Source organism: Pseudophryne corroboree, chromosome 10 (genome assembly GCF_028390025.1).
Source record: "Pseudophryne corroboree isolate aPseCor3 chromosome 10, aPseCor3.hap2, whole genome shotgun sequence".
Classification (NCBI taxonomy): Eukaryota; Metazoa; Chordata; class Amphibia; order Anura; family Myobatrachidae; genus Pseudophryne; species Pseudophryne corroboree.
This window is the reverse complement of record NC_086453.1, coordinates 115,439,669-115,467,590: the sequence shown is the minus strand read 5'-3', so window position 1 is coordinate 115,467,590 and position 27,922 is coordinate 115,439,669. Positions and strand designations below refer to the sequence as shown.

General features: G+C 47.2%; 1 protein-coding gene across 1 annotated transcript in view; it reads left to right on the top strand.

Annotated features, from left to right (window-relative positions):
- Positions 1 to 27,922, top strand: part of FAM83E (family with sequence similarity 83 member E) — a 199,031-nt gene that overhangs the window by 6,204 nt on the left and 164,905 nt on the right. The window contains exon 2 of the mRNA XM_063942758.1: positions 4,253 to 4,843. Within this exon, the coding sequence (XP_063798828.1) occupies positions 4,394 to 4,843 (450 nt within the window). The 5' untranslated portion in view covers positions 4,253 to 4,393. The remainder of the gene's footprint in view (positions 1 to 4,252; positions 4,844 to 27,922) is intronic.

Here is a 27,922-nt window from a genome sequence, read left to right as displayed (position 1 = left end):
GATCGTATCTGATTACTAAAAAAGATACAATATTAAGAGCTTGGAGGAAAATTTAACAAATTCTCCTCCAACTGCCCTTTGGTAAATTGCGGTGATACTAAAATAATGTATTTTTTCACATTATTTTATTAAAAATAATATTGATAAATATGACCACAAATCTTACTGTGGGCCTCATTCACTAAGGACTGCAAATGCAGAGCTCTGCTTCCAGGGAGGAGATGGAGCGTTCCGGGGGTGGTGCGGTGCGAACGGGGAGCGGAGAAGGCCAAACGGGTGGTGTGTGTGGGGGGGGGGGGGGTCATGGCAGCTGCCGCGATCATAAACATGGTGGTGGGGCTCCTCCATCACTAATTTCTACGATGATGCAGAAATTGCGAGGCGATCACAATTTCTGCTTTTTTTAAGGATGGGGGGGGGGAGTGCCGGTCAGTATGCTGGGCGGCCCCCTGCATGCTAGGAAAGGATAGCAATTTCTGCTAATTAGCAGAATTTGCTATCCTTACTGAATTAGGCCCAAAATCTATTAAAATAGATATGTGAGAGTGGCAGTGCGGTGTAGTGCCTGCTGCCGTGCAGGTGTAGACTCACTACTTACCAGGCGCCGCACCCTCTCACCTTCAGGTCGTGGAAACTCCGACAGACCTGGAACTCCAAATGGACCAGGACACGATGTCCTAGGGGGAAGGAGATTGCTGAGTGCCTTTCCTCCTAACTGCGGACCAAAACGCCCTCCAACAAGAGAAAAAGAATTTTCGGGCTAGGTGAAGGTCATCCTCGGCACTCGGCCTCAGAGCCCGAATTTCACCTATCGGTACTCTCGCACCAGGTGTAAATTCAACCTTGCACCAGCGTGCAAGGTTCACCGTTCGCCCTGAAGGAAGGGAGACAGATAGGGACAAACACACACAGAAAGGGACACACAGATAGAGATGTTTCTCACCGTCACAAATCTTGCACCCCGATCTTCTCCACTTACAGGTCCCTGTAAGGAGGCACAGAGAAAACAGCTGCGCAGGGCCAAGAACTACCCTAGTGTGCGTCCGCTACACTAGCTACATGAACAGAGCCCTCAAACTAGCTCAGGTGTGGGTGGTGCAACACAAACTCTATGCACAAACTTTAAACAAACACTTTGCCCTGCACGGTAACAACACGCATCATAATATCACAGTAAAAGATTAACCGGTGCTGTCCCTTTAAATCCCTACCTGCCACTGGCCAGCCTTTCCTTGTCCCTGGATACTATTGTGGCTATTTGTGTGGAGCTGTACTGCTCCTCTATACAGGGTAAAACCTACTTTAGAATTACTGGGGAGTGGGCGCCGTACAGCCTGCCCACCTCCCATATATCAATTTACCAGGGGGCTCAGGCCCTGCGGGCCTGCCTACAAGTACACGCTGGACCTAGTGCCCAGCACCACCCTTATTCACAGGGGGGGACACACACTATTTTCGGGGCCTAGTGCCCCCTAATTAACCACAGGCCAGAGGCCTGAGTTTACCCTCGGGCCTAGCGCCCAGGGTCACCTTATATCCCTAAGCGGCAGTAAATGAACTAGAGCCTAATTCCCTTTAATGTAGCCACAGGCCTATTGCCTGATATTAGCCCACGGGCCTAGTGCCCGCCTGCTGCGCCACAGGCCTGTGGCCTGACTGTCCCCACGGGCCTAATGCCCGATCCCTGATGGTCTAGGGAGGGAGGGTAGGTGACAGGTGCCCTCACCGAGGGCCTACCTGTCCATTGGGAGAGGCACCAGGGGGGAGCTTCGTTAGCTCTTTTGCATTCCTCCCCTGGTGGCCTCTCCGGGTCCTCAGCAGCGCTCTTCTGCTGCTGGCCCATGCTGGCCAGCGGCGCCGCTGCCTTGTCTCAGCATCTAGCCGCCGCTGGACATCTTCCTTCAGGAGCTGGCGTCTTCTGGCCTCTTCCGCTGCCTCTGGAACTCCCTCCACGGCGTCCTCGTCACTCCGGCGCAGCCCGACTCTTCACCGCTCTTCTGCGCGGCCTCTGTCTTTGGCTCCCACCCTGGCGGGGCCAGGTACAGCGCGGTGAGCTCCACTTAGCTTGCGAGCCGTGATTGGATTATGGAGGGCGCCAGTTTTGAAAGGCCACGGGTGGCGCTTCCTATTGGGTGCCGAATCGGCGCCAAATTTTAAAAGCCGCTGCCGCGGCGCGTTGCATCGCCGCTCCTGGTCCGGTGCAGGGATCCAATACACGGTCCTGGCACCGGACACCCGCCGCCACTGCTCTGATGTGCCGTGTGACACAGGGCACATCTCTACATACATACATTACTTGAAATAAATGGCATGAAGCTCGCTTACCTGTAAAACTTACAATAGTTTGGGTCAGATGTATATACAGAAGCCATCCAACAGGTACTAAACTTGTCTGTCTGATTAATAAATTAAATTTCACTCTATTCAGTACTTTGCTCAAGTGCCTGACCCGTACTTCACATGTGCAGTACGGGTCCTGCGATGTTGAATGCACTACAACTGTAGACATCAGTAGATTGACAGTTTGCAGCCATTTGTGGGTGGGCAGGGGGTGGCGATGATAGTGTTTCCCAAAATGGTGCCCTGTCACCTCCATTTTGGGGGAGTACTGAGGCCAGGTTATCTGTCGAAAGACAGAGATTTTCTGACTCATTGGGCGGAGCAGTGACAGTCTCCTCCTTGCATCTTAGACGGCCGATGGTGTTGCAGGTGATCCAATGCTGCATCCTAGTATGCAGCACTGAATCACAAATGCCTGCAAGCGGCATGTACTTATATCAGACGCCTCCTGCTGCGTTACCATATCTGTACACCGCTGCTGCTTCCCAGTAACCATCAGCAATAACACCTCAGTCCACATCTGAATTAGGCCCACTTTGGGTGACCATGTCAGAGGTCAGATTGGACAGTATCTAGGTCATTTGGTCCTCAGTCTAATTAATTACTTTCAGTTTCCAATGAGGCCCTTTAATGTACAGTAGATCACTTTTGACTGTATTCTAAAGTACCATGCATATGAGAAGAAACGTAACTATAAGGTACAGTATGCTGAATGTACCCATTAACACAGAAAAACAGGAAGTAAAATGAATATTGGTATGACATCACACAAGAACAACATAGACAGAGGGGGATATCCATTTACCCACGGTACATTACCATGGGTAATGATATCGCGTGGAGTTATCCTCTTAGCCCCGATATGCCGCGGCTTATCAGGGCTTCCGATGCCTGCATACCTGCATCGGTGCATAGGATACCTGCATCGCTGCATAGCAGCCATTGGCTCCCACGGTTGCTCTCATGCTCCGGCATTTCCGGGTCTGCTCCCATCCCCACCACGACCTCTGCCTGGCTGGAGGAACCCGAAGCGGTGAAAAAGGGGGAGACATGCGTCCACAGGGCGGGCTTCCGGGCACTCCCCCTACAGTTCCCGGCTGCTGCGGGACACTGACTGGAGGGGTTGCCTCAGTTTATCGGGGATTTTGCTTCACCTGTCTCAGGCAGGCGAAGCAAAATCCCCTCTAAGTGCCGGCGTCTCAGGGCTGCGGCAGCGAAAACACACAGGTTTCACTGAACCTGTGTGTTTTCAGGCAAAAAATATTTTTTCTTGGGAGATCTAATTGGAAACCCCGTAAAAATTTTTGGGGTGAAACATCAGGAAAATGTATTTTACCAGGTAAGCGTATTCCATTGTAATATGAAATTTTTCACCCACCCATACATTTTCAAAATTTTTCCTGAACATATTGGGCCTGATTCCAAGTCACACACAACTTTGTACATGGCGACACAGAGCATTTTTTTTCTTTTGCTTTACAGACTACATGCGCATTTTTGCTAAAGTGTTTCCTGCTTCCACTAAGTGGGCGATTTGGCATGGCAAACAGGACGGCAACAATGGGAATGCACGTAAGAGAACCACAATGTTAGTGTCCTTAGGTATGTCGTGAGCATGTTGCCAGAGTTACCCGCTATTCTGTGTCGTGCGTATGCATAGTGGACTCCAAATACAACCAAGCATGGTGTAGGCGTAAGTACCAACGACAGTGATTACAGCTACTCCTACGAATGAAACAGTTGGTGGTGCGATCGCAAAAATGTTCACAACTCCGAATTTGGTTGTGTAGTCGCATTAGTATACCATGATCCGTTTGCAGCCAATTGCATTCACATTACGTATCCTTTTATACTTTACCTATTTCTAATAATATATGCAATAAGTGGTAATTATGCTTTTCATCTTTTTTAGATGTTTCCTTGCATTCAACACACAGAATATATTACCTGCAATTACAGGACGCACCGACTTAAGGGACATATAAACTACATATATTTTTCATAGATTGTTACTTGATTAAAAAGGATTGGACAAGACAAACTTGTGTTGAAGATGGCTAACTCTCAGGAGAAATGCTTAGAAGATGACCTGGAATTTGTGGACATCACTGAGGCAAGCCCTCGGTTTTATTACTCTGAGAAACAGAGAACTGCTTTGGAAACATTGATATCTTCTGGGGAACCTGCTTTTCAAAACTACCTTAAAAATGAAGGCGTTCGACAGTTCCTCTCTAGAGAAGAAGTTACTTCAATAGCAAGTTCTGCAGTCGATTTTCAAGTGGGGAAAATGGAATTGGAGGATGATTCAGAGCTAGATGAAGATTTCAGTATTAGCTATTGGCCTGGGAAGACAGATGTACCAACACCCATGCTGGATCTGGGATGGCCAGAAGGGGACACATGGAAAGGGATTACACGGGCAGAAGTGTACACACATCCTCCTTCTAATAATGCTCCTCACATAAAGGTGGTTGTTCGAAGGTCGATACAGGATGCTACAAAGGTACAGTGGCTGTTGAGTTTCCCATACTGCTGTCGGTGGTGTAAGGGATGTACCTGATCATTCTGTAGCCTGAGGCTGTGCTGGAATAGTGTCCTGCCATTCCTTATACAAAGTACCCTAGACATTTGCTTATAAATTATGTGCACTGATGGAATTAAGGGGGATTGCAAGTATAATGTAACGGCCCAATGTCTGTATTATTTGTACACTGATGGCATACTGTTGGCCATTGCTCGATTAATAATAATAATAATAATAATAATTAATTTGATTTATATAGCGCTCTTTCTACAATAGGACTGAAGGTGCTTAACAGTATGAACATACAGATGTGTCCTGTGGCATGAGTCGGTAGCGCTGAGCATCCAGTGTCGGACTGGGGCATGAAGGGCCCACTGGGGGAATGCAGTGATAGGGGGCCCATACTTAGGGGTGTGGACACCCTACAAAGGAGGTGTGGTCAGCCTTCACAGAGGCTTGAAATACACAATTGTCTTGTGCAGTGTAATGCAACATATCTACCATGTATAATACAAGTGCACAGTCTGGAACCTCCTTAGAGGAGGGGGTGGCGCCCTCAGGCAGTATGGCCCACCGGTGGTTTCCCCTGTACCCCTGTGGGCCAGTCCGACCCTGCGAGCATCTTTATGTGCAACTTTTTCTGTTTAAATGCATCTAATTTGCATTGCTATGTGAATAGGACGCACAAGCAGCTTTTGCTAATAAAATGATATGTGGCATGCCTATATTCTGTGTGCGACTGTGGCTGTATCTGCACACGAAATGCTATGTTACAGTGTTTTCCTGGAAATCACTGTAATGTAGCATTCCGTATGCAGATACAGCCGCAGATGCACAGAAAATATATGCCGGATATAATTTTATTCAGAGAGCTGATTGTGCGTCCTATTCACATAGCGATGCGAATAACACGTATTTAAATGGAAAAAGTTGCACATAAAGACACTCGGTGCTTCCGAGTCATGCCACGGGACACATCTGTATTTCATACTGTTAAGCACCTTCAGTCCTATTTACATATCTTCTGCAAAAAAAGAAGCCTGGCGTTAGTAGAGCTGCCCAGGTGCTGTCAGCTGACTCACGCCAGTGTTCTAAGAACATCACTTATACTCCATTTTTACTATCAGTGTTCTTAATGCTAAAAATACAGTGTGCATCAGCATTTTTCTTTTTCTTTCTCCAGCATAGTACTAGAAGCCTTATCATGGTAGCGGCTCTTAATATGCTTAGAGATAGGGTGTATATATATTAAGCCAGGTTCCAGTACTACTTAAAGATCTAAAGTGGTGGAGCATTACAGGCATACATAAAAGTACAGTTACAATGGTATAATAGCAGCATTCCGCATCCGCCACTCAGCTCCTTTTTCTGACATCGACTCCTGTGCGCTCTGCTGTCCTCGCACAAGGAGATATGACAGAGTGCGGGAGCAGGAGCCAGGCCAGGGACATTGTAGCGGGCACCCGACAAATGGCCTTGCAGCAAGGATGCCTGAGAATAGTGTGCTGATCAGGTCTGTGTTTGGTGGGTCGCCTTGTTGCCCCCTCCCCCCTGAATCCGGTCCTACTGCGCATCTGAATCAGTACTGCGACTCTGTCTGCAGACAATCAGGACACATAGGCTGTGCTACTTAAGATGCGCAGACATTAGACAATGTGTCTGTCGGCTGACGGGATGTTCAATGTATTAGACATCGACTGATCCATACACCCTGATTGATATAGCGCACGATCGTGCGATGTATCATTCAGTGGCCACATCCATAAGCGCCTGCTCTGCAGGCCGATCAGAAGACGTGATAAACGACCAGCGGGAGTGCACAATAGTCCGTTCACACTAAATGACATGCACAACATATCTGCACGATCCGCTGATTCGGAAGACATATGGGGGGTAATTCTGAGTTGATCGCAGCAGGTACTTTGTTAGCAGTTGGGCAAAACCGTGGGGGTCATTCCGAGTTGATCGCTCGTTGCTGATATTCGCAACGGAGCAATTTAGGCTAAAATGCGCATGCGCATGGTACGCAGTGCGCATGCGCTAAGTATTTTAACACAAAACTTAGTAGATTTACTCACGTCCGAACGAAGAATTTTCATTGTCAAAGTGATCGGAGTGTGATTGACAGGAAGTGGGTGTTTCTGGGCGGAAACGGGTCGTTTTCTGGGAGTGTGCGGAAAAATGCAGGCATGTCAGGGAAAAACGCGGGAGTGTCTGGAGAAACGGGGAAATGGCTGGCCGAACGCAGGGCGTGTTTGTGACGTCAAACCTGGAACGAAACAGCCTGAGCTGATCGCAATCTGTGAGTAAGTCTGGAGCTACTCAGAAACTGCTAAGAATGTTCTATTCGCAATTCTGCTAATGTTTCGTTCGCTATTCTGCTAAGCTAAGATACACTCCCAGAGGGCGGCGGCCTAGCATGTGCAATGCTGCTAAAATCTGCTAGCGAGCGAACAACTCGGAATGACCCCCCATGTGCACTGCAGGGGAGGCAGATATAACATGTGCAGAGAGAGTTAGATTTGGGTGTGGTGTGTTCAATCTGCAATCTAAATTGCAGTGTAAAAATAAAGCAGCCAGTATTTACCCTGCACAGAAACAAAATAACCCACCCAAATCTAACTCTCTCTGCACATGTTATATCTGCCGACTGCCTCCCCTGCAGTGTACATGGTTTTGCCCAATTGCTAACAAAGTTCTTGCTGCGATCAACTCAGAATTACCCCCATCGTGTAGTGTGTTCCCAGCTTTAGACACCAGCACAGTAGGAAAACAGCGCTCAATTGCGTTCCAACACCAGCAGTGCGTGCAACTCAGAATCAGGCCCACGGTATTACATATTTAACACTGGCATCACCACTGTAGTACGGTTTATCTTTGTGTGACACTATACCCTGATTTACATGTTATTTGCCAATGCAAATCCAGAATTCTATTTTACTGGTCCTCATTGTAATTAGAATTGCATGGGACACTGAATATGTGTACTTTCCCTGCAAACAGCTCCCATGTGTATAGAAAGTGATCCCGCTGCTGTTTGTTTATGAGGTTTCTTAAGTTCATTAATGTAGCAGCAGCAAAGCAAAACATGATAATGCTCGGTCACTTAACTATGGCTTGGATGAAGTTCCAAATAAAAAAACGGAAACTTACAAAAACAACAAAATAAAATAAACAAATGCTGATAAATGACACTATGTTTGCATGAAAAAGCCCACATGACATTCAGAGTGTCGGCAGTTGTGTTCATAGTGTTGATGTGGTTATAATGTCAACAGGCAACATTTCGGCATGTTCAAAAGTTTGACATTATGCACGTCTACTAATTCAGATGTGGTTGGAGCAGCAGTGATAGCGCTGTATGGTGATGCAGCAGGAGACGTCTATTACACACAGACGTCTCCTGCTGCAATAGTGATCCGACCTGTGCCCTAGCACGCAGCATCGGATCAGTCACTCGCCATCAGCCATCCCTGGCCTCTTCCCTCCCCCTAAACAGCAGCAACACACCTCCATTTTGGGAAATGAAGGTCATCGTCGTCCTCTCCCTGCCCCCAAACGGCAGCAACTGTCAATCACTGACAGTCTGCTGCCAACCTGCTTCCTACATCGCAGGACCCTTTCAGCACTAGCAGAACGGCTTCTGTGCATGCGCCATGTACTGATGATCGGTACTTTGCGACACACAAAACAACTCCAACCACATCTGACAAACCCCCTATGAGCAGATCAGCGGTATAGGGTTAAGATTAAGCTGCCATAAGGGTTAGAGGTAGCTACTATATTCGACATTTGCCCCATTGACATGTATAATGTTCACATAAAGCAGTGAATGTTGGCAGATTATATACAGTAGAATTCACTATATGAAAATTGCCTTGAGTGTTGATGCTTCCAGACCACCTCACTGTATGTTTACTTCTTTGTCAGCATCTACTTAAGGAAGAATAAACTAGAGATGATCACCTGCATACATTCAAAAAGGTGACATGTGATAGTTACATGACTCACAGCCAGGAGGCATATAACGGCTGCATTCTGCCCTATAGGCAGCATCTGACTTGTCCCTTGTTTTTATAGTCACTAACTGAAGAAGCTGTCTTGGCAGAAAAAAAAAAAAAAAACAAGAAGGAAAATATCATAAGTATTAAAGCAGTGATAAGTGCAAGGTGATAACGCACCAGCCAATCAGCTCCAATATGTAAATTGACAGTTAGGTGCCGATTGGCTGGTGCATTATCACCTTCCACGTATCACTGCTTTATCACTTCTCCAGGCTTTAATACATCTGCCCTCTTATGCCTTATGCCTCTTAGTAGCCACCCTAACTGATCTTCTTTTCCAGTTTTCCGTTCTATACAATGAGTGGCTAAAGTATTAAGACCACTGGGTTACTACTTTATTTTTTATATGACTTGAATCGCTCTAGGGGTGGATTCTACTGTTTGCATGTTTTTCATGGGAAATATTAGCCCAAATGCAATGAATTGCATCTTCCAGTTTCTGAAGGATTGATGGTAGTGGATCCAGAAGGATCCATGCTTTTGTGCTGTTGTCTCCATATCCTCACCCTACCATCTACATCAGGGCTGGCCAAACCGGTCCTCGAGATCTACCAACAGTTCATGTTTTCTAGGCCTCCTGGAGATCTGTAGAATTGTCAGTTAGGAATGAATGCAGCACATCTTAATTAGTAATGACTACACCTGTGCACCAGCTAGGTGGTCTGGAAAATGGGAACTGTTGGTAGATCTCGAGGACTGGTTTGGCCAGCCCTGATCTACATGGTGTGATTGAAAATCTGGTTTGTCTGATCACATGACCCGTGGTACTTGTATGATAGGTCAACAGTTAAAAGGTCGACAGTCGATATGTCAACACCAAATGGTCGACATGTATATGATCAACATGGTGAAAAGGTTGACAGGTTCAAATGTTCAACATGATAATGGTCGACACAACACATGGTCGACATGAGTTTTGTTATCAACAATTTCATACTTTACCATCGACGTGGAATACGATTGGGGATAGCAACCTTGCCTACAACATGGCGAACGAAGCGGTACACTAGTTGTGGTTCCATGTGCTTCAAGGTAATCTTTGACACCAAAAAAATTAAAAACTAATTTCGACTTTTTCATGTGTCGATCATTTCCGTGTTGACCTTTTCAGCCTGTCAACCTTTTAAACATGTAGACATTGTGCATGTCAACTATTTGGTGTCAACCTAGACACTGTTGACCTTTTGACTGTAAACCTATTATACCATAACCATGACCCATTTCCAATCATTTACTGTCCACTTACTGTATTCCTAAGCAAACACTCCTTAGCCTGTTTACAACAGATAGCTATGACATATGGACAGGCCTTCTGCAGCGCATACAATGTAATGTGAGGCATACTGTTCATTGAGAGACCATCTAAATTGGTCCCTGATTCAGATTATCTGTAATTTAATGCACTGTGACCAGTGGTGGGGCTGGGCCGGGTGGCAGGGTGCTAAAGGCCCCCCCTGTGCCAATCCCATTTACATCTGCTTGGGCCCGGCCGCAGACCTCCAGAATGCACAATGTTGTAGCATTAGCTGTGTGCTGCCTATTGCATTTGATGTGCAGTACGCAGCCATATTATATTGCGTTGCAGCACAGTTCTGCTTGCCAATTGCCGACTTTAGCCATGCATACCTTTCAACTTTGGCCTTGATGGAGTCAGGACTATCGTGCAACAAAGCCGCACGAGGGGGTGTGATCTCTCCAAACGGACGATTTTCCAGCCTTTTGGGGGGTTGCCCAGCGCTCTCCAAGCAGCTGGACAGCCCCCTGCTCCCCTCCTAGCATGGAATACAAGTCGTGTGCGTGCGCACAGCACATATTCAATGATCACCGGCTGCTGAGCAGAGCAGAGCAGCGGGTGATCAAAGGCTGCCCCAACTGCCGGAATCGGGACAGTTGGGAGGTATGGCCATGACCCCGCCCCCACCTCTTCCTTTTAGCTGGTGGCAAGTTGCTCCGCCTCTGCTCTCCATTTGGCTGGACTGCATTACATATGCATGGAGGTCACTGTGGTTGACTTTCATTTGTCTGCTTGTCTGCTCTAGCAGGAACTGTTGCAGTGCTGTAGGGGAGGAGGGATGGAAAGCGGCTGAGGAGCCTGGTGCGTGACTAGAGATCTCTGCATCTGTTGCCAGCCCGGCCACACGTGTTCACAGCTGCGCTTTATCCCTCCCCTAGCTAACACCTGAGTCTTTATGCCCCTACATGCTTATCTGTCTAGACAAGCGGCCTTCTTCTGCCTCCCCAACCCAAGTGTGCTTGTGGCTGTCACCCACTGTCTGTGTCTGCCTTTGTTTTCCCTCTTTGTCACCAGTTTCGTCTATGTATCTCCATATGCTCCAGTCAGGTGTGCCTCTGTCCCTGCCTGTGTATGCCTCTGTCCCTACACCTGTGTGTGCCTCTGTCCCTGTTCATTTCTGCCTCTGTCCCTACACCTGTGTGTGCCTCTGTCCCTGTTCATTTCTGCCTCTGTCCCTACACCTGTGTGTGCCTCTGTCCCTGTTCATTTCTGCCTCTGTCCCTACACCTGTGTGTGCCTCTGTCCCTGTTCATTTCTGCCTCTGTCCCTACACCTGTGTGTGCCTCTGTCCCTGTTCATTTCTGCCTCTGTCCCTACACCTGTGTGTGCCTCTGTCCCTGTTCATTTCTGCCTCTGTCCCTACACCTGTGTGTGCCTCTGTCCCTGTTCATTTCTGCCTCTGTCCCTACCGTGGGTGTTGCTGTCTGTGTGACTGATAATTTATTGTTAATTTATTTCTCCTCTCTCCCATGTGCATACATGTCTGCTGGTCCACTCTATGTACACTTTTAAAAACTGCCAGCTCCAAACAAATCACCAGTGCAGCCGTTATATTAATGCTCACACCACTGCTGCTAGTTCCAGCAAGATGCTGGCACTTATTGGGTATTATGCTTCACATGCCTCAGGCACCCAAAGCTTTGTGTGCCTAAGCATAATACCCAATAAGCAGCCCTTTAGACCCACGACAACACATGATTTTGTGAATTTATCCTAGGTCCCATGTGTAATCCGGCAATCATGGCACATTTTTCGGATGAAGAAATTAGCCTGTAATAGATACTCACCATTGGGCTAAAATTGTGATATCATCCTGTTTTTTTATCACCTGAAAATTGATCGAGGCTAATAGGATACGTGATCAATCTCCAAAACTATTTGATATTTAATCGATCAGGGGTTATTTACCAAAAGTGGTGAAAACATTGCTTCTGAAAAAAATAGCATATATTATCATTCTAAACAACCAAATAGTAAACAACCATGGTAAACAATAGTGTTGATTAAATAAAGGGGAAGATTTAACATGACTAATCTAAAGGTGGGTACACACTAGTAGATATATCTGCAGATCAATTGATCTGCAGATATATCTATGGACGGATCGGGCAGTGTGTTCAGCATACACACTGCCCGATCCGTCGGGGACTGACCTCATGAATTGGGCGGGCGTGTACACACGCCCGCCCAGTTCAGCTGTCAACCACCGCCGGCCGCCGCAGCATGTCAATATATTGGTAGATATGTTGCCCGTCGGCTGTGCTGCGCTGCCGACGCGATACGTCTGTGAACGACAGAGTTCACAGACGTATCGGCCATACACACTGGCCGACGCTCCCGCGATATATCGGCTGTTCAAGAGAATGGCCGATATATCGACCAGTGTGTACGGGCCTTAAGATGACAGTTAAGAGCTGATTGTTTGGAGCACCATTTAAGATTAGTAATGAGTGATAACTAGAATATCACATAAATCTGTCCCATCATTTGCTATTATATTAATGTGTCATACTTTCAGTTTTGTTTCTACTGTATGTATCTTTTCTAAAGGTCATTTGAAGAACTTAGTATTTGCAAAAATGGATATAAACTTTTATATGGCATCTATTAATGTTATATTTAATGTTTTGTGAAATCTTTCAACAAAAACATAATAACCATATAAAATAATAACACATGAATGGCACACATCCCAGTTTTCTACATTATTCAAACAAATACTGTACAGATGCCAATGGCGTGATTAAATATGATCCTTCATTATATACCTTCTGTGCTTATTTACTATTTTTTTCCATGACTGATATCATCAAAAGCAAAACACTATTCAGGAAACACAATTTCTGTATAAATCCCTGTCCAAGATCAATTGTGACGGGATTATTGAGAGGCTAGGAGCAATTATGACTTTGAAGTTATCGTTTAGATCAACTTTTATTTAATTCAACAGAGATGTGTTTACTGTAGAAAAACAATGACTGAAAGGGCTGTGTGAGAGTTTTATACTGAAAGTCTTGTGGTGTTACAGTGTGTCCTTTTTATACAATATTTTGTAGAAGACATAATAGAGCCACTGGATAGGTAGTTATTAATTAAATGGAATGTTAATATCCCGGCTGTCGGGATCTCGGCTGTCAGGATCCCGGTGTTCAGAATCCCGCCGCCAGAATCCTGACAGCCGAGAATGCCAACATCCTCTCCAGGGCTATTCCCACTCGTGGGTGTCCACGACACCAACAGGGTGTGAATAGAACCTGTGGCGACTGGCGAGTGCAGCGTGGTGAGCGCAGTGAGCCCACAAGGGGCCTCCATGTGCTCGCACCACTTCTGGCGGGTGGGAAGCTGCTGTCGGTATAGTGGCAGCCGGCATCCTGTCTGCCGGCATTTCATATCAAACCCATTTACAACAATTATGGGACACTGAATTTGTAGTGATAAGTTTTAGATATGTTGGGGAATCGTGTAAATGCAAAATCCGTTTTAAACATTTTGCCAGCCTTGGATGTTTCTACCAAAAATGTACTCCCAGCATTTTATACATTATTTAAATACTATAGTTTTTAGAAAATACAGCATTATATACTTGGAGGTAGCAACAATGCTGTAGTATGGTAATGCAGCAAGAGGCATCTGATATAAGTAGATGACGAGGACACAGCATTGGATCACCTGCACCACCATCGGCCAGATGCGCATAGCCAGATTAAGGGGGTGTCGCAGGGCATACAGTACCCCAGGCCCCCCTTTGTTAGGGGGCCGCCCAGCCAGAGCACACCTATATCACTAGCTTTCCCTCTCACGCAGTAGCAGAACCAGACCAGAATGCGAGCAGGGCAGTATGCATTGCAGGCAGAGTATCAGGTTTTATGAGCTACCGATTGAGCTTTCCGACCAGAGGAGAGATAGGAGGGTGGAGAGAGCTGTAAGTGACCGAGGGATCCCAACTTCTCCTCCTCTCTGCCTGGGTGTCTGGGTCCTATATAACCTGGCATTATTCAACTATTTAAATCTAATATACCCCATTGGATTAAATTTAATATACACAATCCATACATCCTAACATGACCCAGTCCTGGAGGGATAACATGCTATCTTAAGTTATGATTGCAATCACCTGTGGTGAAACACCTTTCTTACCTATTAAATAGTTCAACACAGGTGACACCAATCATATATTAAGAAGGAAGTCCAGGTAGAGAGCATTTTGTCCCTCCTGGAATGGGTCATGTTGGGGGGTATGCACTCATAAAATACACTCATAAAATACACTCCTCCGCCTTCCACCAGGGGCCCCCTTGTCTTAAGTGTCCCTGGCACCCCCAAGGCTTTATCAAGCCCTGCAGATGCGTGACGCATGCAAGCCAGACACCACAGTTCCTACAAAGAGGCCATGAAATCTCCAACTTCTGATGGAGATCGTGGTCTGGGCACTCCCCCAAAACTGCCCCCTCCCCACTCCCAAACGGCTGCAGATCAGTGACATCTGCAGCCATAGTGCATGCGTAGTACGGGTCTGGTGCATGCACAAAGCACTGTACATCGCTACTTTACGCTATTTGACTCAGAGCCGACAGGATCTGAATTACTGTAGGCCCTTTGTGAGAAGAGGGGATGCGTTTCGCATCCCAGCTGTCGGGATGCTGGCGGTCATGTGACTGATGCCAGAATCCTGACAACACTCAGGAGATCAGATCACCTACATCCCCAATGTAAGTATCGGGCTTCAGGGTTAGGTGTAGGACCATGGGGGTGGGTTAGGGTTAGCCCTAGCCACCCCCTGAGGATTATCCATGGCCGACTACCCTGGAGGTTTAGCAATAGGGTTAGGGTAGGGGATGGGGGGAAAGAAATACTTAACCCCCTCCGATGTCAGGATCTTCAGCATTGGAATGTCGTGGTCAGTCATTCGACCGGCGGCATCCCGACCGGCTTGATTTAGTATGTATTCTGAGAAAAGGCGCTGATTTTATTAGTATATAGTCCAAACTACTTGTACAGTGCATATTATGTGCACTTTGGTAATGCAAACTTCATTTCATATTGTTAATGGTAACAGTCTTTCTAATTCATGGAAATACGCCATTTTATTGTGTTTAACTGCTTGTCAATCACAAGGCTTCACTAATTAAACACACTTCATGTGAACTGCAAAAGGACTTGGTCTGCATGATGGTTCAACCTTTGTCTCATTTGAATAAACTCCATACTTGCATACTCTCCCGGAAGCTGCGGGAGGCTCCTGTTTTTTGGGGTAGCCCCCCGCACCCCTGGAAGAGTAGGCAGGTCTTCTGCATCCTGCTTGCACCCTAGTGATGGGGGCAGGATGGAGATATACTCTCCCGTATTCGTAGGTCCGTGGGGAGGGGAAGGGGTTCAAATGACGTGAATTGCGTCATTTTTGCCCAGCCGCCTTTTTCACCGACCCGCAAATCGTGGCATTTTCCCAATGTGGGGGCGTGACTTGATGATGTCACAGTCCGGCCCCGCCCCCCAAAGTCTCCTGCATCTTCTCCTCTCCGGGCTTCTCCCAGAGAGGAGAATTAGAAAGTAGGTAAGTATGATAAACTCACTTTGCAAAAGGAAATGTAGTTTTCCCACTGCACCACAAAACAAAACAAAAAAGTTGTGTCTGCTACTTACATACTGTAGCACCTACTCTTCCCCTGCCAGCATCATTGCATTATCAAACCCCCCATCAAATCTCATCTGGATAGAGTATACACAAGAAGAAAAGGCAACAGGGCTACCCATGATTAGTGAAAGTCATTGAATTCATTATATAACCATCATTAAAAATTCATACTTAAAGTACGTCAATATCTGCTTTATTGTCCGGCGGTGGAGGTATAGGGGGTAATTCAGACCTGATCGTAGCAGCAAATTTGTTAGCAGTTGGACAAAACCATGTGCACTGCAGGGGAGGTGGGGGGGGGGGGGGACGCGTTGAGAGCGAGGCAGATATAACATGTGCAGAAAGAGTAGATTTGGGTGGGGTGTGTTCAAACTGAACTTTAAATTGCAGTGTAAAAATAAAGCAGCCAGTATTTACCCTGCACAGAAACAAAATAACCCACCCAAATCTAACTTTATCTGCACATGTTATATCTGCCACACATACAGTGCACATGGGGGGTCATTCCGACCCGTTCGCATGCTGCAGTTTGTCGCAGCGGTGCGAACGGGTCGGAACTGCGTATGCGCGTTGTTGCCCGGCGACAGCTGTCGCCGTGCAGCGATGCCGCCAGTGGAAAAAGTGATCGCAGCGGCGATCGCAAGAAGACTGACAGGCGGGAGGCGTTCCGGGGCGTCAACTGACCGTTTTCCAGGCGTGGTGAAGCGAACACAGGCGTGTCCAGGCGTTTGAAGGGTGGTTGTCTGACGTCAATCCCAGGACCTTCCTCGCTGGATCCGTCGCACTGGGTAAGTAAGTCTGACCATGGTCTTGTTTTGCAGGAAACCTTTTTTAGCATAGCAGGGCTGCACAAGCGATCGCAGCCCTGCTATGCTAAAATACACTCCCCCATAGGCAGCATCAGGTTGATCGCACGAGCAGCAAAACGTGCGGTCAACTCTGAATGAGAGCCATGGTTTTGCCCAACTGCTAACAAATTTGCTGCTACGATCAACTCTGAATTACCCCCATAGGGGGTCATTCCGAGTTGTTCGCTCGCTAGCAGTTTTTAGCAGCCGTGCAAACGCTAAGCCGCCGCCCTCTGGGAGTGTATTTTAGCTTAGCAGAAGTGCGAACGAAAGGATCGCAGAGCGGCTACAAATTTTTTTTTTGCAGTTTCAGAGTAGCTCCAGACCTACTCCTAGCTTGCGATCACTTCAGACTGTTCAGTTCCGGATTTGACGTCACAAACACGCCCTGCGTTCGGCCAGCCACGCCTGCGTTTTTCCTGGCACGCCTGCGTTTTTTGGAACACTCCCTGAAAACGGTCAGTTGACACCCAGAAACGCCCCTTTCCTGTCAATCACTCTGCGACTGGCATTGCGACTGAAAAGCGTTGCTAGACCTTGTGTAAAAATACATCGGCCGTTGTGAAAGTACGTCGCGTGTGCGCACTGCGCCACATACGCATGCGCAGAAGTGCTGCTTTTTCACTTAATCGCTGCGCTGCGAACATTTTTCACTAGCGATCAACTCGGAATGACCCTTATAGCCTTTTGTATGTGCACCTAGAAATTGTGTTGATTTAGCTTGATGCAGTGGAAAAATTAAAACAATCTCACTTTAAGTGTTAATGCGTTTGTATGAAACAAAGGTGTTTGTATCAGGTGAAATCTTATTCAAAGACATAACTTACCTGCATTCTTATGGACATACTGTAGGTGAAATATGAGTGGGTTGTGCCATTCAATCAGGTCATACCAGTTTGTCCAGACCTACCCACTTTACTATTTACTGTACATACAATCTGAATAGTCCACCACAGCTGTTCTCTATAGCAAAACCCTTATTCACATAAAAACAACAAGGGGAATTTAAAGCCTAAAATAAATCAATGTGCATAAAATATTACAATGGCATCTAAACACATATGATTATGCCATGGCGAAGGAATAATCTGTACTTAATGATAAATGTGTTTGATTCATTTTTCCATTATAAACTCTATTTAGAACTTCACAACAGGGACTGAAATACATATCTGGAAATAAACTAAATACTGTCAGACACAGATAACCACTATCTGCAGATCAGGGTTGCTGATATGATGGACAAATAGAAAAATCAATAGGGGTGTGTAAGTCTAGCACTCATATGCTATCTGTCATTAAGCACAGGAACCTTTTAAGGTCTGCTTATGAGAATAGATGACAAATGTGTTTTTGTTATCACTACTTTCTGCAGCGGGGTACACTGGGATTCCACAGGGAATGCATCGGGGTGTAAAGTTGGATCTTGATCCGAGGCACCAACAGGCTACTAAAGCTTTGACTGTTCCCAGGGTGCACTGCACCACCCAGGGGCGGATTGGGAACAAAAAGCGGCCCTGGAAAAATTTGTACTAGTGGCCCCACATGGGCAGCACCAGAGGTGTGAGGTCTAGCCATGGGCCATGGCAGCAGCACCCTCCCCCCAAGACTTTCCAGATAGTGGGCATGTCCAGCATCAAGGGGGAAGTTAAAGGGAAATAAAATTAAATATTATGAGCACATTATATGATACATCTTCAGAATTTAGGAAACTATATAATTCTTTAGAAAGATATATTTTCTTGCTTATTACACCAACCGCGTATCCCAATCACTATTCACTCAATCTTATATGTCAGCCAAGCAGGCAGACAGAGCATACACTAGATCATCTGCAATCACAGGCTAAGTGGCAAAGAAATTTTCATATAAGCAAATTATTTTGCATCTTATTCATTGTCTATAAATAGGACCACATGTCCTCAAATAAAATAGGCCCCTTGGGTGCGTCGGCCCACCGGTAATCTTCCCTGTGAGTCCTCTGGCACCGCCTCTTCTATTACCCTGCCTCCGGGCACTGGAGCTCAGTTTGTGAGTTGGTGCCTGCAGAGAGGGTCGCCTAACAGGTGGGGCTGCGCTAGGCAGCCCTGAAAAGAGCTTTTTTTTAGAAGACTTCAGGGGCACCAGCACTTTCCATGTCATTCTGACAAGCTGTGCTGCTGCTCCAACACCTCCCCAGCAGCGCTGCATACTCCCATGGTCGGATCCCGGGTACTTGCAGCGGAGGCGCACCGGTTCATAGGCACACTGCTGCTGACACTCTCCAGGATCGCGTGGCTGCACATCAGGCTGGACCCGCCTGTAAATCGCGTTCCGGTCGCAGTCCCAGGAGAAGGACCGCGATGCAGGTGTGAACACTGTACTGCACAGGGACCCCACTATATCCACCGGGGCAGGGAGCACAGGTCGGATTTTAAGAATTCCATATTACATAGGCTCCACAGTACCCGGTGGTGAGGACCAGCAGAGGGGATAAGGCTCTGACCTGTTGCTCCTCCATCAGCTCCAGGCACCGTCTACTGCTGGTGTTCCCGCCCTGGAGCTGCTTATCACTCTCCCTCACTCCCTGACTTAGATTTCGGCGCCATTTTCTCACATAGCTGCGTCTGGTCTCCAGGACTGCTGGGCTAAATCTCCTCTTTAAATCTGCCTGCCTCATCAGCGCTGTGATTTTACAGTCACTTAAGTATTCTACATGTCATTTTAGACAGTGTTAGTTAAGAACAAGTGTGCTTCTGCCTGAACATTTAGTACAAGTGTTCTGAGATATACTTCCAGTATCTACTGTGCATTGTTATATCTGTTTCTACATATATTTATGGGTGCTTTTACTAGTCCAGTGCAGTTTTAATGTTTGTCTAAATTAATTTCTGCATTGTAACTGTGACTGAGTGTGCCTGTAGCTGCTGTGTGGATTTCACAAGTGTATCCCACCTATTGCTATCACTGTATTTTGTACCCTGGGGGGCTAGGTGCATCAGGGTCTCATATATAGTGTTACACAGTATATACTAGTTAGTGTGTTTTACTGCGTGTTTCAGTCACATCATACTGCTTTAATCCTCTGTTTGTGTCACATAACATAACGGGGTTATTTGCAGGTATTGTGTTTGTCTGGCAATTTTGTACTGTTTAGCTCTGTGGCTACATTTACTATCATGTCTGCCACGTAGGGCGGGACATCCGCGGACGCTTCTGCATCATGCAGGGCGTGCACCACGGATTTACCCGAGGGGGAAGTTATAACTGATGGTTTGTGTACTGGGTGCCATACATCTCCCGGTCAGTAACTCAGGAGCCACCTTGGCAAGCATTCTCAAGTATGTTGCATACACTGGTGTCAAGTCTTACGCCCCCTGTAGGACCTCCTGTGCCATTGCAATCACAGATTGTCCCTGTAGTTAATCCACCATGGGCAGACGCTCTGTCTACCCAGATACAACAATGAAATCAATCTTTGGTGGTGCAAAAGCATACCACATGCACCGCTGGGGTCAAGAGGTCATCTAAGCGGGCCACTACCTTCTCACAATCCACTAACATTTCAGGTAATACTTCTGATGAGGATGGGAATATACTGATCCGTCAGACACTGAATCAGTTGCTTCTGATGAGGAACCTACAACTCAGGTTGATGTTCCTGACCTAGTGGAGGCTATTCAGCTGATTCTACAAATCAATGATGAGGTAGTTCCAACTACCGCGTCTAAGAAAAAGTTTAAACGTCAGAAGGTTGCTAAAGTAGTCTTACCGCATTCTGACCATTTAATTGACATACGTCAGGAATCCTGGTCTTCTCCCGTAAAGAAATTCTCCCTGTCTAAAAAGATGCTAGCTCATTATCCTATCCCTGCTGAGTTGAGTAACAAATGGGAAAATCCACCGCAGGTGGATTCTCATTCGCCCGTCTTGTGGTGTCATCTACTCTGCCTGTCACCACTGCCACCTCACTGAAGGAGCCAACGGATAAGCGTGCGGAGGGATGCCTGAAATCTATTTACTCCCTTACAGGTGCTGTACATAGACCCACTATAGCAGCCTCTTGGGCCGCAAAAGGAATAAAGCAAGGGTTCAGGCAATAGAGGATGAGCTACCTCAGGATATATCTGACACTGCCAGGCAATATCTGTCTCATATTACCACTGCCTCCCACTATATTCAGGAGGTGTCCTTGGAGGCAGGTGGTATGGCGGCCAAGGCATCTACCACGTCTATACTGGCTCGCCGTATTCTGTGGTTGAGGTCCTGGAAGATGGACCTGGACTCCAAATAGATGCTGGAGGTGCTCCCTTTTAAGGGAGACATCTTCTTTAGGGAAGATCTGAACAAAATTGTGACTGACTTGGCGTCTGCCAAGACTGCGTTTCCCCCAAGTACTAATCCTTCTTCTCCAAAGGCTAAGAGTACCATCTTTCATTCCTTTCGTTCTCCAGGAAAAGCAAAGGGTCAGACATACCGAGACAGGCTCGTACTTCCAAAGCCACTAAGCCCAAATCTAAACAGTCACGTGCTGCCCATCAGCCTGCTTCCAAACAGGACAAGCCCGCTGCATGACGGGGCAGGCCTCCTCCTGGGGGATCCCAGGGTGGGAGGCCGACTTCTACAATTCGCCCAGATCTGGTTAAAGACCACTTCAGATGCATGGGTGCAAGAAATTGTCTATCACAGGATACGCAGTCTCTTTTAAGAGACGTCCCCCTCACCAGTTCTGTATGATGGTTCTTCCTTCGTATCCGTTGAAAGCGCAGGCTCTACACCTGGTTGTACGATCCCTCCTGGACACAGGAGTGGTAGTACCGGTACCTCTGTCCCAGATAGGTAGGGGATACTATTTGACTATGTTTCTAGTTCCAAAACCCAACGGGTCCTTCCAGCCTATACTCAATCTCAAATCTTTGAACAAATTTGTGAGTGTGTCCAAATTCCGTATGGAAACCCTGCGCTCTATTTTGCTGGCCATGGGACCCAAGGACTATATGGTATCCCTGGACATACAGGATGCTTACCTGCATAATCCTATTGCCATTTTGCATCAGCAATATCTGCGATTTGCTATTGGCAACCTACATTATCAATTCCAGGCTCTGCCATTTGGATTAGACACGGCCCCTCGGATTGTCACCAAGGTCATGGCCATGATGATGGCTCTTCTCCGCCATCAGGGTTTCAGGATCCCGCCGTATCTGGACGACTTGCTGATCCTGGTGAACTCCCAAGAGGTTCTCCTCCATCATCTGGAACTGATGGTACAATTCCTGCAAGCCCACGGGTGGCTCATCAACTGGAAGAAGTCCTCACTGGTCCCTGCTCGTAGTATGGTGCACCTGGGGGCATAAATGGACACACACAGCTAAAGACTGTTTCTGCCTCCGGAGAAAGTCCTGAAACTTCAGGACAGGATCAGATGCTAACTTTCTTGCCCATGAGTGTCGATACACTCGGCAATGCAAGTACTAGGCCTCATAGTGTCAGCTTTCGACATGGTAGAGTACGCTCAATTTCATTCCCACCCTCTGCAAAGGTTGATCCTTTCAAAGTGGGACGGCCTACCTCATCGGAGCAGGTCTCAAATGATCTCCTTGACTCCAGAGGTCCGTCTGTCACTGAGCTGGTGGCTACATAAATGACAGCTGAGCAGGAACCATCCCTTTTGGATTCCCGACTGGGTCCTACTGACTACGGACGCCAGCCTGCGGGATGGGGCACGGTGCTGGAGCAGAACTCTCTCCAAGGTTGGTGGACCAGGGAGGAATCTCTCCTCCCGATAAACATTCTGGAATTGATGGCAAATGTTCAATGCCTTGACTCTTGCCCTGCCTCTGGTACAGAGCAGGCCTGTCCAAGTACAGTCAGACAACGCCACCACGGTGGCATACATAAATCATCAAGGCGGCACTCAAAGCCGCGTGGCAATGATGGAAGTGTCAAAAATCCTTCATTGGGCGGAACGCCATCTGCCAGCAATATCAGAAGTGTTCATTCCCGGAGTCCTCAACTGGGAAGCGGATTTCCTCAGTCGTCAGGACGTACACCCCGGAGAGTGGAGTCTTCATCCGAAAGTCTTTCAACTCCTGGTGGACAAGTGGGACCTACCAGATGTAGACCTGATGGCGTCTCGACACAATCAAAAAGTTCCAGTCTTCGGATCAAGGACAAGGGACCCTCAAGCAGCGTTCGTGGATGCACTGGCAATTCCATGGAACTTTCGGCTGCCATACGTGTTCCCTCCAGTGTCACTCCTGCCCAGGGTACTATGGAAGTTTAAGGAAGAAGGAGGTATACTACTTCTAGTCGCTACAGCGTGGCTCAGGCGGCAGTGGTTCTCAGACCTGCAAGGTCTATGGATCGAGCATCCTATTCTACTTCCTCAACACCCAGACCTCCTCGTTCAGGGCCCTTGTGTCTACCCGGACCTGGCCAGACTGGCTTTGACGGCGTGGCTCTTGAAGCATCACACCTGAGAGCCAAAGTATTCTCTGAGGCGGTCATCCAAACTATGTTAAAAGCCCGTAAACTGGCTTCAGCTCGGATTTATTACAGGGTTTGGATTTCTTATTTCACCTGGTGTGCTGGTAAGAATTATGCTGTGTATCCTTTCATAACTTCCAGACTTTTGGCTTTTCTGCAACAAGGCCTAGACTTAGGCCTTCGTCTGGCCTCTCTCAAGGTTCATATATCTGCCTTGTCGGTGTGGTATCAGAGGAAAATTGCATCTATTCCTGACGTTCATATTTTCACTCAGGGTGTTTTTACGGATTCAGACTCCCTATGTCCCGCCTGTGACTACATGGGATCTGTCTGTTGTTTTGGATGCCCTACAAGAGTCTCCATTTGAACCTCTTGAGTCTGTGGACCTTAAATGCCTTACACTTAAGGTCGTTTTTCATTTGTCTATTCGGACCTAGGCGCTTTGTCCTGTCGTCCGCCCTTTCTGATTTTTCACCGTGACCGGACAGTTTTTCGAACTCGCCCCGGTTATCTCCCTAAGGTGGTGTCATCTCTCCATCTTAACCAAGAGATTGTGGTTCCGGCTTTTATCTCTTCTGGTTTGTCCTCCAAAGAGCGGTCTTTGGATGTGGTTTGGGCTCTCCGTATTTATGTGGAGAGGACTGCCTCTATCAGGAGGTCAGATACCCTTTTTGTACTTTTTGGTTTTCAAAAACGTGGCTGGCCTGCGAATAAGCAAACCTTGGCCAGATGGATTAGAATGGTGATTACACAAGCTTATGCGCAGGCTGGACTTCCAGCTCCTGCTGCTATCAAAGCCTATTCTACTCGGTCTGGTGGACCTTCTTGGGCGGCCCGCCGAGGCACGTCCATTGAACAATTGTGCAAAGCATCTACGTGGTCCTCAGTGATCACGTTCATTAGGTTCTATGCCTTCGATACTTCCGCCTCCCAGGGTGCTTCCTTTGGACGCCAGGTTCTTGTGCCCGCTACGGTGCATCCCCTCCCATGAGGAACTGCTTTAGGACATCCCTGATGTATTCCCTGTGGAATCCCAGTGTACCCCAATGCAGAAAAGGAGATTTATGGTAGACTTACCATAGTTAAATCTCTTTCTGCGAGGTACACTGGATTCCACAGGGTGTACCTCTTAGCTTCTTTGGGTTTGTATGGCATTAGCCGCTGGTCTCTTCTCCTGTCATGAGAATGTGGTTCTATGTGACTAACATCTACGGTCTCTTTTACCTGCTACTGCATTGGACTGGTTAACGAAACTGAGCTCCAGTGCCCGGAGACGGGGTTATAGAGGAGGCGGTGCAGTGCATCCTGGCAACAGTCAAAGCTTTAGACTGTTGGTGCCTCGGATCAAGCTCCAACTCTACACCCCAATCTATTCCCTGTGTAATCCAGTGTACCTCGCAGAAAGAGATTTAACTATGGTAAGTCTACCATAAATCTCCTTTTATGTAGGTTGATCCCGACGTTAATATAGAAAAGATGTGAGCAACCTCACACTTGGGAGATTATATCTTGTAGTAACCAGTTTGGTAAATGGCTAAGCATATAGAATCCTGTAAAGGACCGTACATATGGGGGATGTGGAGGGAGATGTGTGCTGAGCGAACCGCTCAGCACACATCTCTCCCCCCGCTCAGCACAGCGCGATGTGCTGATGAGGGAGGGGACGACACGGGGGGGCCGCTCATTTCACCCAGCGGTGAAATGAGCGACCTGCTAGATTGTGACTGCATGCAGGTCAATCTAGCACCGGCGATAGCGACGCGCTGGACCGTGCATCACTGTTGCTGGCACCCCTTCACACGGAGCAATGTGGTCTTAATTTCTAAGCAATCTAGTCATATTACTTAGAAATTAAGTAAACGTCGCTCCGTGTGTACCCCCCTTAAGATTTAAGCTTTGAATGGAGATGAGGTGGACGGAGATACCAGCTAACCAGCTCCTGTCAGTTTTCAGACACAGCCTGTAACATGGCAATTAGGAGTTGATTGGCTGGTAACTTTATCTCCATCCACTTTATCTCTTTCCAATGCTTAGTAAATAGACCCCTAAGTACAGTACCCAGATTACACATCAGTGTGGCCAGCTGATGCATTCCCTAAAATGTTGCATTGATTGGTAAAAATTGTTGGTAAAATTGCAGGGTATGGGATGATTTATAGTGTCATGAAGTCAATAGTTTATTAATAAGTTACCTCCAGCATTTGGAGTTGGGGGTCCGGAGACAATGGAAGCATTTGCCTCTGAGTGCCATCTGTCAGGGGGGCACAGAGAAGCATGGATGGCTGGAGGACCAATGTGGTCACCGCCGGGACACTCTACTGACCAAGAATGGTGGTGCTGGCAGCAACCTCACCGCCAGTTCAAGCTTCCTGTATGTGGTCTATGCCGTGACATCATAGTTCACATCATTGCCTGACATCCTGCCAGTGCAGTGCTCTTCTGGAGTGGAGTCTGCACTCTGCATTGATGCTGCAGCCACTGCTGGATCACCGATGGCCAAGCAGCTGAGAGCAGGGAGGGACTGGGAGCTCCTCTTATCTTCTTAAGCGAACTTACGTGTCAGGTAAGTCTTCTGTTGGGGACTGGAGGCAAATATTTAGTTCTGTGTGGCCCATGTGGATTTTTTTCCACTTGGGAACAATTTGGTTTCATTTTTTTTCAATGGCGGACAATGGGATTTTTTTTTTTCCTGTGTGAAACAATGTGGTTTTATTCTGTTTCCTGTGGAGGACAATGCGATTTTATTTTTTCCCTGTGGGGGACAATGTGATTTTTTTTTCTGTGGGGGACAATGTGGTTTTATATTTTTCCTGTGGGGGGTAATGTAGTTTTGTTTTTATCTTGTGGGGGACAATTTGACTAATTGTTAAAAATAAGAATTTACTTACCGATAATTCTATTTCTCATAGTCCGTAGTGGATGCTGGGAACTCCGTAAGGACCATGGGGAATAGCGGCTCCGCAAGAGACTGGGCACAAAAGTAAAAGCTTTATGACTAGCTGGTGTGCACTGGCTCCTCCCCCTATGACCCTCCTCCAAGCCTCAGTTAGGATACTGTGCCCGGACGAGCGTACATAATAAGGAAGGATCTTGAATCCCGGGTAAGACTCATACCAGCCACACCAATCACACCGTACAACTTGTGATCTGAACCCAGTTAACAGTATGATAAACGTAGGAGCCTCTGAAAAGATGGCTCACAACAATAAACAACCCGATTTTTGTAACAATAACTATATACAAGTATTGCAAGTATTGGATGGGCGCCCAGCATCCACTACGGACTATGAGAAATAGAATTATCGGTAAGTAAATTCTTATTTTCTCTGACGTCCTAGTGGATGCTGGGAACTCCGTAAGGACCATGGGGATTATACCAAAGCTCCCAAACGGGCGGGAGAGTGCGGATGACTCTGCAGCACCGAATGAGAGAACTCCAGGTCCTCCTCAGCCAGGGTATCGAATTTGTAAAATTTAGCAAACGTGTTTGCCCCTGACCAAGTAGCTGCTCGGCAAAGTTGTAAAGCCGAGACCCCCTCGGGCAGCCGCCCAAGATGAGCCCACCTTCCTTGTGGAATGGGCTTTTACAGATTTTGGCTGTGGCAGGCCTGCCACAGAATGTGCAAGCTGAATCGTACTACAAATCCAACGAGCAATCGTCTGCTTAGAAGCAGGAGCACCCAGCTTGTTGGGTGCATACAGGATAAACAGCGAGTCAGATTTTCTGACTCCAGCCGTCCTGGAAACATATATTTTCAGGGCCCTGACTACGTCCAGCAACTTGGAGTCCTCCAAGTCCCTAGTAGCCGCAGGCACCACAATAGGCTGGTTCATGTGAAACGCTGAAACCACCTTAGGGAGAAATTGAGGGCGAGTCCTCAGTTCTGCCCTGTCTGAATGAAAAATTAGGTAAGGGCTTTTATATGATAAAGCCGCCAATTCTGAGACACGCCTGGCTGAAGCCAGGGCTAACAGCATGACCACTTTCCATGTGAGATATTTTAATTCCACAGTGGTGAGTGGTTCAAACCAATGTGACTTTAGGAGACTCAACACTACATTGAGATCCCAAGGTGCCACTGGAGGCACAAAAGGAGGCTGTATATGCAGTACCCCTTTGACAAACGTCTGAACTTCAGGCACTGAAGCCAGTTCTTTTTGGAAGAATATTGACAGGGCCGAAATTTGAACCTTAATGGACCCTAATTTTAGGCCCATAGATAGTCCTGTTTGCAGGAAATGCAGGAAACGACCCAGTTGAAATTCCTCTGTAGGGGCCTTCTTGGCCTCACACCACGCAACATATTTTCGCCAAATGCGGTGATAATGTTTCGCGGTTACATCCTTCCTGGCCTTGATCAGGGTAGGGATGACTTCATCTGGAATGCCTTTTTCCTTCAGGATCCGGCGTTCAACCTCCATGCCGTCAAACGCAGACGCGGTAAGTCTTGGAACAGACAAGGTCCCTGCTGGAGCAGGTCCTTTCTTAGAGGTAGAGGCCACGGGTCCTCCGTGAGCATCTCTTGAAGTTCCGGGTACCAAGTCCTCCTTGGCCAATCCGGAGCCACGAGTATAGTTCTTACTCCTCTCCTTCTTATGATTCTCAATACTTTGGGTATGAGAGGCAGAGGAGGGAACACATACACTGACTGGTACACCCACGGTGTTACCAGAGCGTCCACCGCTATCGCCTGAGGGTCCCTTGACCTGGCGCAATATCTGTCTAGTTTCTTGTTGAGACGAGACGCCATC